Raw genomic sequence first — 12,854 nt, 5'->3', positions numbered from 1 at the left:
CCTTTGGAGAGAGCTCACCGTTTCTTTCAGCTGCTCCCATTTTTAGGTATTTTTGCTGAAGGTTATTTTACCATAAAAATCGCATTTCAATCTGTACCAAAATTTATGGGGTCTTTCTTGGTTCATGCCCCACTTTTCCACCAGGATTCACTGAATCAGTCATCAGTTTGTGGGTAACAAACAGTCCAACAGATGTCGGTGAAATTTTAACCTTCTTCACAGAGGTAAAATATAATAGAACCAAACATGCTTGACAGAGATGTATTTCTTTTATGTTGCATGATCTACGATCCCAAATTGAAGTTGAAGCTATATAGCATGTAGGATTTTGTGTCACCTAGTGGTGAGTTTGTAGACTGCATTATGCCATCAACCAGTCACAAATTTGTTTCCCTTCATGTTTTTTTTTTTTTTTTTTTGGCGACTGCAATTTACGCGTTATTATTATTATTGACACATTCTTTGGTGATAAGCAATATGTATGAACCTCAATTTAACAACGAGGGATCTCAAATGAGCTAGACTGCATTAGCAAACTAACAGACAGGCTATCAGGGATGAAACAGTGATTCTTCTGTTTTCCGGCAGCGCTGCAACATCCAAGAGATGGAGCAAGTATGTAAGTATGGGCTACTGTATCTACACAGTGATGCAAAATGGCAGCCTCCATGAGGGGGGCTCCAGCCCATGTCGTGATAAAGGGTTCATTCTAAGCTTATGGGAGACTAATGAACAGATTGTTATGAATGCTATATTTCATTTCTGTGAATAAACACCCTTAAATCATGCAAATTGTAGCTTTAACGCTGTGCTTTGCACTTCTGTGCAGTTAGGTTTGACCATGATGATAAATGTTTGCATCGCTACTGAAGTCTCAGCACACAGGATCCAACTGTCACTCATCACTTTCAATGCCACTGGGGTAATGTATTGTATGGCCAACAAGCCAATGTGGCAATAATGCCCACATTTAACATTTTGGAAATATCTACAATGTGTGTATTTCCCCACCTGTCTCATGGCAACATCTCTCAGAATGTCTACTGCTGAGACATGTTGCCAAGTAGACTTGTAAATCTTACTGCACCCCCTGCTGGCTGGGGGAGGCATATTAAGGAATACTTTTTTTACACACTGGTGTTGACCCACCTGTTCTTTTGTCACCTCAAGGACACTGGTACCATAAAAAGTACTCTGCTTATGTTAAGACATTTTTAAGGCTCTGAGAAGCTCAAAAAAAAAAAAAAAAAAAATCCATTCCCTTAGAATGTGTCAGAAGAAATGACAGAGATAAATATCTCCACATGAATTCAGGCGAGACCATCTCCGATATCACACCAATGCAGGTAAGTGAGAGATTAGGACTTCGCTGTAATTTAGGTCAAACCTCCCTTTGAAGTCAAACTGCTCACTAATCTTTCTTGAGCAAGATTTTTGTCAACCGCCTGCTTAGAAATGTATCTGCATACATAAACGAGAAGGCACCCTTATGGAGCGTCTACCTTCACCTGAACCTCAGCCAGCTGACACAGGAGGGCATTCTGACATTATGTCCATCAGAGCTTAGTGACATCATAAGGAGAGATCGCTAAATAAGAAATAAAGGAAAACCTATCTTGTGCAGTGTTAAAGGGAAGAAAGTGTTCAAAGAATATATTCAGCCACAAACTCAGATCACCACCAAAATGTGTTCTGCTCTTCTTTGACTGAATGACCATCCCGCCTCACAACTTGACAATAACCCAAAAACCCTTTGTAAGTTTTATCATCTGCAAACTAATGCAGAACAGAAGCAAACAAATCACCTTCACCCTCAGTTGTTGGTGGAGGTATTACGTGAGACTTGCTAATACTTACTTCCTGTAATCTCAAACAGGACTTTGTCATTGAGGCCCAGTCTGAGTTCAGGCATCCCCGACAGAACCACCTTGAGCTTAATGCTGCCCACTATTTCGCTGCGCAGGACGCTGCCTGTGGCACTCACCTAATGAGAAAACACAAGTCAACAAAAGCAGTGGATTTTTGTAATAATCACCTTTGTCAAGTAAATATTGCTGACACGGTCTGTCCATCACTTACACGAAGAAACTGTAACCACCAATGAAGATCTTACATTTCTCTGACTGAAGCCTACGAATCATTTATTGAGAGACTGAAGCAGTGGTCTCCAGCTGGTTCCACAAAGTGCTGAAAGTGAGCTGTGTTCAAAGTGGCCTTAATCAGGAAAATCACACTGAAAACTTGCAGCCTCTGAGCGCTTTCTGGAAACAGTATGAAGCCAATGGGTGTAATTTAAAGTCATCCCAGGCGCTTTAAGGAATTGTTAAATATTTCAAAAATATACTAACACACACACACACACACACACACTTTAGCAACGGCAGATTTCAAAACAAGTGGCAAAGAGGGTCCAAGCACGTACTGCTATTTAAGCGGTGGGATATACCAGCACAAAACTAGTTACAAAGTGTTTGGATCTACCTTGTTCATTCTGCATGAGTGTGTTATAGCCTGAACTGATTACCAACAAACCAGAGTGGCACCTGTTCTTCCCTTTAAATTGGACTGCACCAGGGGCACCACAATGTCATACTAACACCGCACTGCAGGCAATGATATGTGCTCGCAAGCAGAGTGCACGAGTTGTAAATCTGCTTATGTAAGGCACAACTGCTGCACTCTTTAAATGCACCACAAAACAGTGCTAGATTTTAGACCTGGTTTTTAGTTGTCTAAAGCACTGTTACACTGACTGGTTGAGGCAATGCATAACAGAAATGAAATTCTGATAACCACTTGTGTCCATTTTTGTCCTGTACAAGTCCTTTCCTCATCTGTTCAATGCGTTCTTTGTCAGCTCATGTTTGGTGTGTCCGCCTGAAAGTTTTGCGCATGGTCAAAACTACCCTACAGGTGCAAATGTTTCCTAATCAAGGAACAACAGGAACATGCTAGCTCTGCGCCACAACCTTGCTCAGTTTTGGACCAATGTGACCATGGGCGCAAAAATGAGTGCAAGTGGTATCATGATTTAGGGGACACAGGCACTGTGCCAGTTTGTGGTAGGTAGAAAATAAGTTGTCCTCACCAGTAAGTTAACCGACTCAATAACATCCATAAATACTTCATTCTTTCTGTATTTGATGCCTTCTGACCGCCAAGACACGGCATTGGTGACGGTGGCAGGAGGCCTTGGAGCTCCGACCTCCAACTTGTGGCCCTGCTGGGTGATATATCTGAAAAAGAAATGTGCAAAGACAAGTTTACCACTTAAGTTGAGGATCACCGGAGCACTGGAAAGGTTTCATCTGTAAAGGTAAAGTTATACAGACACCCTGTGAGCATTTCCTAACACAACTTATGACTTTTTCTTTTTAAATAAACAGTAATTCTTATATCGATGACAGTGTTAAGTTACGTTTTAACCTCTGGTGAAGCCCAACCACACAGACAGGTGACTAATATTTTAATACTCATCAAAACAAGATTCTTAATTTTAAGAGAAAAAAAAAACAGGAAAGAGAACAAACAAAACAAGGTTAATCCCTGGAGCAGTGTTTCATCTTTTAAATTAATCACACACTTCATCACTTTAAAATAAATTAGTTAACTCGCGTGTAAATAAACTGAATGAGCTCAGTGTTCACACTGAATGAAGAATATTCATGGTTGTAATTGAAAACAGGAGATTTACATAAAGCCATTGTGACTGCAACCACAGATAATAATAGTAAGTGTACCAGTACATGCATTATTTTATGATATGGGCACTGAATGAGTTTCCTGGACCGAGTGGGTTGAGTCTGTCAATTTGATTCACATGCAACTTTATTTATTAACTGTGCTGTTGACTCTTCATGTTGTAAAACTCCTCTCACCATGTCCAGGGAGGGATAATGACATGTCCTGGGAATCGGAACGAGTGTCACTCTGATAAACAACATGTAACCCCACCCTCTCCAGGCTACCAAACATATTTTTAGGGACTGGTGCTAATGCATAATAAAATAACCTATGTATTTCATAGAAGGGAGTTCAAGTATCTTATAGTTGGTAATCTTGATTCTTTAAAAGATAGAGTGCATTTTTCCCCCCAGACATGCCTGATACTGTCAAATCACTTTGTGTTCTGACCATTTTTGATCTGGTTGTTGTGTATTTATGCTTTAGGGACTGAATAGGGCTGATAATCAGTGCCGGGTCCTGGTGACACTTGCACACAAACAAAGCATCAGGTGGATGCACTCGACACAGAAAACCTGTGCTCTTGTCTTCACCAAGGAGACATATCATCAGCCTCTGGTTCATACGCACATACTGTACATACACACACTTTCAAGCTGTCTCTGACTGCAACCTATTGCTCTTCTCTGAACTTTTAACACCCTGAAAATTGCAAAAAGCCTCCTGGTGTCTTCCCCCACCAAGATTTACTTGATGAAAGTATGAGCGTGTGCATGGGGGAATAGAAAAGACTGCACAGTGCTCATATGCATGTTAACGTGTTTGTTTGTATGTGAGCGTTTGTGTTATGATTGCCATTGTAATGCTAATTTTCAGGTTGCTGCCAACGCTGCTACCACATCCAATCGTTAGCATTTCTGAGGAGAAACGGAACAAACAGCCAAACAACAGAACATCGACCCCAAGCGCACTTATCGTCATCTTTCATCTTTCATTTTCGGGCATTTGAGACCTCGTAGGTGGGGAATTGGGACAGACAGTCAGGAAGGAAAAACTTTGCCTCAATCTATCAATCTAAAACTTGTTTACATCACAATTTTTATTGTTGTTTTTTAGGATGTCTTGACGAGTCAGAGGGAAAACAAGCACCATTTTGGTCTATATTGTGTTTTTGTTTAGTAAGGCTTGAATAGACATCTTAGCCTCACTAGGGGATTGTGTTCGATCCACATTCAAATGAGTATCTCAACTTTAGAACTAAAATAAGAAAAGAGTATGCATGTCACTGTTACTGGATTACATTGTGAGCATTTTCCTGACAGCTGAAGACATGAAACAGATGCCTGGCTGGGGAAGTAACCTGCAATGGACTGGCGTCCTGTCCAGCGGCAGTCATGGACTCCTCATGCTACAGCAAAGGTCACCAACCCTGTTCCTGGAGGGTACCTGTCTTGCATGTTTTCTAAAGGTGCACTGAGATGTGCATGACTTTGATTCACGCACTTGCATGACCTGTGTCGTGTAGGAGAGCAAACCTGTCTGTAACGGGTGCAGACTGAATGTGAGAGGGGTGCGGAGCGTGCAATTGCGCAAAGAGAATTTTGAAATGTTCAAAAAAAAATCCTTCACACATAAATGTCGTGCTACGTGGCATGATCTAATTGCCAACATGACATCATCTGAAGGATTATAAGAAGATGCTAATTCTATCATAAACATACTTTGACAGCTGCAGACAAGAAGGAAAGAACATGCAGCTGTTTTACCAAGCCATGACAATGTAAACATGACAAATAATTACCTTTTCAGATGCTCCCAGATGCTTTCTCCAGCTCATTCAGCACGTGCGCGAACGGTGCTTCTGGAGCAGTCCACTGTGCTAGAGGAAGCGATTAGAGCCATTTTCAACAGACAACTTGCAGAGAAAATTATTAATCCGCTACGAAATAATTATTTTATATACGTAGCGTCCAGCGTAGAGCACATGGCAGGCAGTGGAACAAAGCACAGCATCCAGCTGGGAACACAGCGGGTGGTATCATCACGACATGTGTGCAACTGCGTGAATCAAAGTTATGCACGTGTCAATCTACCTTAACTCTCCCTCTTCCACTCCCAGGCAATTAATTCTATCAAGTGTGCTTAGCCAATCAAGAGCTGAAAAACACCACTTACAAAAAAAAAAAAAAAAAAAATTAGGTATGACTTGAGTAGGTAGACGTGGAAAACATACAAGGCAGGTGCTCTTCAGGAACAGGGTGACCCCTGGACTACACAGTGTTGTAATGTACTAATTAGCTTCGCTAATTAGTAAATGTAGCTAATTAGCGAAGCTAACTTTTTCATTAGCGGATAACATACCTGGACTATTTTGTAAAGGAAGGAGTACACCAGGGCAGCATTGGCATTCTTTTTGGTTATAGCCACCACTGAGGAAAGAATTGTCAAGAAAGAACTTGTTGAATGAATAACACTTAGATGCAATTAAGTAAATGAAACTACGGATATAAATTACCAAAGGAAAATTCAGGCTACCATGTGAAGTAGAAATACTTCGTTAGTGTACTTAAATAGAATTTTGATGTATCTGTGCTTTACTTCGTTATTTACATTTTTGACAACTTTCACTTTTACTTCACTACATTTCCTCAATAAAATGTGTACTTTTACTCGGATACATTTCCCTTAAACGTCTTTGTTATTGGTTACTACAATATAAGTGTAGAAGAAATTTGCTTGGGCAATGCTTGTGGTGAAAGTAAGCCGAAGCGGAACTGTACACTGGGAAGACATGCAGTCCTCTACAGCCAGAGCGCAGCGTTTTCCAGCCCCACTGCATTAAGTGCCATGTTGGACATAAAATAAGTTTAAAAGACAATATAATGTAAAAGATGCCTGGTCGAATCTGTGCCCCCGCTGAAGAAGAGGAACATTGTGGAGGGTGAAAACCATCTGCGCTTTGATCTCCAAATGCACACATGCTGATGTACACACACATACACAAGGACCAGCTTCTATCATTGGCTGAACTCTGTTTATCAAAGCCCTGAATTGTTCTTACTGGTAATGATTGAAACCCTACCCTTCCTTGGGGTCTCGCATGGATTGTTTATTTTGGTGTCAGTAAAGGCTGGTTGACGGGGAGAAAAGTGCAGAGACTTGAGTGTGGGCATTGCTACCAGTGGTGGGCACAGTTCTGCTAATCCGCTAATTAGCGAAGCTAACCTTTTCATTAGCGGATTAGCTTTTCAACTAACTTTGAAAATCATCAGCAGACCACTTAGCTTCCACTAAATTTAGTTAAGTTCAGTCCGCTCACATTTTTTTTTTTTTGCTGGCATAGTGAGTAAAGCTTAACCCTTTATCTACGCCGATGGCGCCCACGCCATATTTTCCATATGCGTATTTTTTTTACCGTAACTCCGCCATAGTTTGTCCAATCCGAATGATTCAAAGTGCATTGTTAAGCTAACACCAAGGGCTTTCCAATGATATATGGTGTATTACGGTAAACGTAAGCCTGTGACGTCATAACACAGAGGAAAAACACGGAAGTTTCACACTAGTGCGCCACTGATTCTCATTACCGTAAGTTCTAATGTAAGCCCTCAATCTGAAAAATTTCAACACTGACAGCAAGCCAAGAACCAGTGCTTTCCAACAGTATACTATATGTTGCATATATTACGGTAAAGTGCGTTCGGTGACTTTTGAAACGAGGGAAAAGTATGAAAAAAAGCGCAAAAGTGACAGAAAAGTACATAGACAGACAGCAAACATAAATGTAGTAATTTTTGAGGAAAAGGCAGGGTGTTAGTGTCATTTGTGAAGGTGTGTGTGCGTGTTTATGTGGGTGTGATGGCTCCATCAGCCACAAGCCACTGCCCGGTGCCAACAAGCAGAAACCCACCTTACCAGCGATCCACAAAGGGGCAGCGTTCTTGCAAGGTTTGCAAGAGGTCAACCTGCTGGATGTGCAAACTTTGTAAAATTGGCCTCTGTCTTCAGCCAGACAGAAACTGTTACAAACAGTACCACACTGACAATGGACTGATGTAGTTTAGATCTAATTTTGATTCTTGGTTATATATTTGTATATAGTTTGACACTTTGTTTTATTCATATTGTATAATTTTGCACAAAATGAGTAATCAAATGAGTGATTTATTACACATTTTAATAATACAGATAATAATTGATATATTTATATATAGTTTTGCACTGTTTGTTGTTATTCATATTGTTTGGTTCTGCACTTTAAAATTGGTTACTTTTTGCATATTTTCGCCTTGCAAAATGTTTACTTTTGCACTGTTTCTGCGCTGTTTCTGAGTTCTAGACACACAAAATTAATTATTTTGATTGTAAACACTTACAGCTTCCTGTTAAAAATGTGAAATCCAAACTTCCTTTACATAATCATTTTTCACTAAAAAAACTGAAAAAAAAAATCAAGTTAGTTTTTAGGGATTTTTTCTCATTTTAAATGCTAAAACTTACAAATAATGTGGATAAATAGTTAATCAGGTGTAATATAATTGAAATTCAGGTACTCTTGGAAAAGGGTACCAAAGCACACAAACACAGAACATTATTTCTTAATTTTATTGCTATAATAAAAAATTATAACCAATCGTCCATTTATAGCCTCAGTAGGTAAAGGTTTAACAGTCAAAAACATCTGTAAACCCTAAAATCATACATGTTAGTTCCTGTCGTGTGTTTTGCAATAATCAGACTGTTGTAAGAAGCTCAGGCCTTTCCCAGCAGAAGAGAGCGGACCAGCTGCCAGCTACTATTGCAAAGGAAAAAAAAAAGTTATTTATTGTATGTTGGTCTATTCACAATCCCATCCAGTAGATGGCAGTGTTCTATGTATTTTGATTGGGGGGAGGGGAGGAGGAAGTGATGAGAGGAGTTCATTTGAATTTCCCATAATGCCATTTGGCACGTGTATCTGTACACGGTCAAACCTTCAGAATTAGCGCATTAGTTTAAAAGATATGCGCGATATATTTTCACTTTGTAAAAATGACAGTTACGTTAATGTCGATAAACTGTCCAGAATTAGTTGTTTATGAATAAAACCCATCAGTGAGAAATGCTTTGCATTTCGTCTTCTGCCCAATGTCTGAGTCGATGCATGTTGAAAGTAAATGGTGGTTTGTTTGTTTTTTTAATAGCAGCGGGCCGGGTGTATAAAGACAGAAGCTCTGGCTTGCCTATAAATTTACCCAGCAGCACTTGCGTTGCTTAAACTCAAAACTGGCTTAGCCGACAACATACTGAGTCAACACTAAAAGGTAGCTGCTAGCGGTTAGCTGTAGCGTCCCCTAAATTTTTTTAGTGATTTAGCGTCATAAAAGTTAACTTCACAGTTAGCAAATTAGCGGTTATCAAAGCTAAATTTTTGTTTAGCTGTGCCCACCACTGATTGCTACAGAGGAAAGTAGTGGAAGAAGAGACATTGCAAACTAACACTAGGAATTAAAGGATTTCTTGGCACAGCACTGATTCACCGTCATGGATTAAAACAGCTACATAATGTAACCGTACATGACAATCTTCTCATTTTTGCAACCTCAGAGCTAACAAAACCTCACACCCTCCAAGTGATCATTAATGCACCCAAAGGGGCTTGGATCCCAGGTTCAGAACCAGTGGCTTAAGAAATTGAAAATCAGTAATGCAGAAGTAGAAAATCTTGAGCATTCTTTCACAACAGCAGATATTTAAAAATATACTTGACTGTGATGAGAAACATGAATAAATGTATGAAGTAAATTCAAAGAAGTTTAATGTTGAACTGAACAAAACAGGTTACGTGCTGCAAGTAGACTGTTTTTGTGTGATGAGGCTTCGGTGACCGTGGAATGGTTGTCTTACTCTTGTAGGATCTTGCTGTCAGTTGTCTGAGGGAAGCCAAAATCCATCACTTCATCCATTAGCTCGTACACTGTCACAAAGTTATCACGGATACTTTCCTCCTCCAGTTCCTTAAAGTACTCTTTAAATACCTGAACACAGATAGGCAGCATTTAAAATATGCTTGACAGTGAATTAAAATTGGCACAGGATTCATTCATTTCCTGGTATTTTCACATATGGTGCATTGTCTATCAACAGAAAAAAGTAAATATCTGCCATCTGCAGCAAAAAATGGGGAAAAAAGGCAGCATAGGAGTACAGGTCTAAGTTCTGTTTGTAGACCCAAAACAGTCATGTGCTGTTTAGTGCTGAAAGTGTTGGTGTGCAAATTAGACCCTGGATCCACTCTCTCAATGCACAGATTGGCCTATGACTATCATAATGCTAAACACAATTCTGTTCCACTTAAAATACTGCATGCTAAATGCTTTTTGATTGGTTTTTATGACATAAAATTTTTAAAAAGGAATTAACACGTTTTTCTATTAAAACATACATTATATTATAGATTTAGTTGTATTAAAATTTGTGCAAATGCCCTTTACACTCAGAGAAAACAATCAATCAATCAATCAATCAACTTGTTTCTTATATAGCGCCAAATCACAACAAACAGTTGCCCCAAGGCGCTCCACATTGCAAGGCAAGGCCATACAATAATTATGAAAAACCCCAACGGTCAAAACGACCCCCTATGAGCAAGCACTTGGCCACAGTGGGAAGGAAAAACTCCCTTTTAACAGGAAGAAACCTCCAGCAGAACCAGGCTCAGGGAGGGGCAGTCTTCTGCTGAGACTGGTTGGGGCTGAGGGAAAGAACCAGGAAAAGGAGATCGATCACTAATGATTAAATGCAGAGTGATGCATACGGAGCAAAAAGAGAAAGAAACAGTGCATCATGGGAACCCCCCCACAGTCTACGTCTAAAGCAACATAACCAAGGGATGGTCCAGGGTCACCCGATCCAGCCCTAACTATAAGCCTTAGCGAAAAGGAAAGTTTTAAGCCTAATCTTAAAAGTAGAGAGGGTATCTGTCTCCCTGATCTGAATTGGGAGCTGGTTCCACAGGAGAGGAGCCTGAAAGCTGAAGGCTCTGCCTCCCATTCTACTCTTACAAACCCTAGGAACTACAAGTAAGCCTGCAGTCTGAGAGCGAAGCGCTCTAATGGGGTAATATGGTACTACGAGGTCCCTAAGATAAGATGGGACCTGATTATTCAAAACCTTATAAGTAAGAAGAAGAATTTTAAATTCTATTCTAGCATTAACAGGAAGCCAATGAAGGGAGGCCAACACGGGTGAGATATGCTCTCTCCTGCTAGTCCCCGTCAGTACTCTAGCTGCAGCATTCTGAACCAACTGAAGGCTTTTTAGGGAACTTTTAGGACAACCTGATAATAATGAATTACAATAGTCCAGCCTAGAGGAAATAAATGCATGAATTAGTTTTTCAGCATCACTCTAAGACCTTTCTGATTTTAGAGATATTGCGTAAATGCAAAAAGGCAGTCCTACATATTTGTTTAATATGCGCTTTGAATGACATATCCTGATCAAAAATAACCCAAGATTTCTCACAGTATTACCAGAGATCAGGGAAATGCCATCCAGAGTAACGATCTGGTTAGACACCATGCTTCTAAGATTTGTGGGGCCAAGTACAATAACTTCAGTTTTATCTGAGTTTAAAAGCAGGAAATTAGAGGTCATCCATGTCTTTATGTCTGTAAGACAATCCTGCAGTTTAGCTAATTGGTGTGTATCCTCTAGCTTCATGGATAGATAAAGCTGGGTATCATCTGCGTAACAATGAAAATTTAAGCAATACCGTCTAATAATACTGCCCAAGGGAAGCATGTATAAAGTGAATAAAATTGGTCCTAGCACAGAACCTTGTGGAACTCCATAATTAACTTTAGTCTGTGAAGAAGATTCCCCATTTACATGAACAAACTGTAATCTATTAGACAAATATGATTCAAACCACCGCAGCGCAATGCCTTTAATACCTATGACATGCTCTAATCTCTGTAATAAAATTTTATGGTCAACAGTATCAAAAGCAGCACTGAGGTCCAACAGAACAAGCACAGAGATAAGTCCACTGTCCGAAGCCATAAGAAGATCATTTGTAACCTTCACTAATGCTGTTTCTGTACTATGATGAATTCTAAAACCTGACTGAAACTCTTCAAATAGACCATTCCTCTGCAGGTGATCAGTTAGCTGTTTTACAACTACCCTCTCAAGAATCTTTGAGAGAAAAGGAAGGTTGGAGATTGGCCTATAATTAGCTAAGATAGCTGGGTCAAGTGATGGCTTTTTAAGTAATGGTTTAATTACTGCCACCTTAAAGGCCTGTGGTACATAACCAACTAACAAAGATAGATTGATCATATTTAAGATTGAAGCATTAAATAATGGTAGGACTTCCTTGAGCAGCCTGGCAGGAATGGGGTCTAATAAGCATGTTGATGGTTTGGATGAAGTAACTAATGAAAATAACTCAGACAGAACAATCGGAGAGAAAGAGTCTAACCAAATACCGGCATCACTGAAAGCAGCCAAAGATAACGATACATCTTTGGGATGGTTATGAGTAATTTTTTCTCTAATAGTCAAAATTTTGTTAGCAAAGAAAGTCATGAAGTCATTACTAGTTAAAGTTAATGGAATACTCAGCTCAATAGAGCTCTGACTCTTTGTCAGCCTGGCTACAGTGCTGAAAAGAAACCTGGGGTTGTTCTTATTTTCTTCAATTAGTGATGAGTAGAAAGATGTCCTAGCTTCACGAAGGGCTTTCTTATAGAGCAACAAACTCTTTTTCCAGGCTAAGTGAAGATCTTCTAAATTAGTGAGACGCCATTTCCTCTCCAACTTACGGGTTATCTGCTTTAAGCTACAAGTTTGTGAGTTATACCACGGAGTCAGACACTTCTGATTTAAAGCTCTCTTTTTCAGAGGAGCTACAGCATCCAAAGTTGTCTTCAATGAGGATGTAAAACTATTGACAAGATACTCTAACTCCCTTACAGAGTTTAGGTAGCTACTCTGCTCTGTGTTGGTACATGACATTAGAGAACATAAAGAAGGAATCATATCCTTAAACCTAGTTACAGCGCTTTCTGAAAGACTTCTAGTGTAATGAAACTTATTCCCCACTGCAGGGTAGTCCATCAGGGTAAATGTAAATGTTATTAAAAAATGATCAGACAAAAGGGAGTTTTCAGGGAATACTGTTA

General features: G+C 39.7%; 1 protein-coding gene across 2 annotated transcripts in view; it reads right to left on the bottom strand.

Moving 5' to 3' along the window:
• The window catches only part of ap1m3 (adaptor related protein complex 1 subunit mu 3), an 87,845-nt gene that overhangs the window by 52,387 nt on the left and 22,604 nt on the right, over positions 1–12,854 (bottom strand). For both annotated transcript variants that reach the window (XR_004562978.1, XM_034179528.1), the window contains exons 4-6: positions 9,571–9,701; positions 3,089–3,236; positions 1,858–1,984 (exon numbers count right to left, since the gene is read on the bottom strand). Coding sequence is in view for 1 of the 2 variants with exons in the window: in XM_034179528.1 (XP_034035419.1) it covers positions 1,858–1,984; positions 3,089–3,236; positions 9,571–9,701 (406 nt within the window). In the remaining variant the exon portion in view is untranslated. The remainder of the gene's footprint in view (positions 1–1,857; positions 1,985–3,088; positions 3,237–9,570; positions 9,702–12,854) is intronic.

This window comes from Thalassophryne amazonica, chromosome 10 (genome assembly GCF_902500255.1).
Source record: "Thalassophryne amazonica chromosome 10, fThaAma1.1, whole genome shotgun sequence".
NCBI lineage: Eukaryota > Metazoa > Chordata > Actinopteri > Batrachoidiformes > Batrachoididae > Thalassophryne > Thalassophryne amazonica.
Note: the sequence above shows the minus strand (reverse complement) of the source record. Positions and strands in the feature narration are given on the sequence as shown.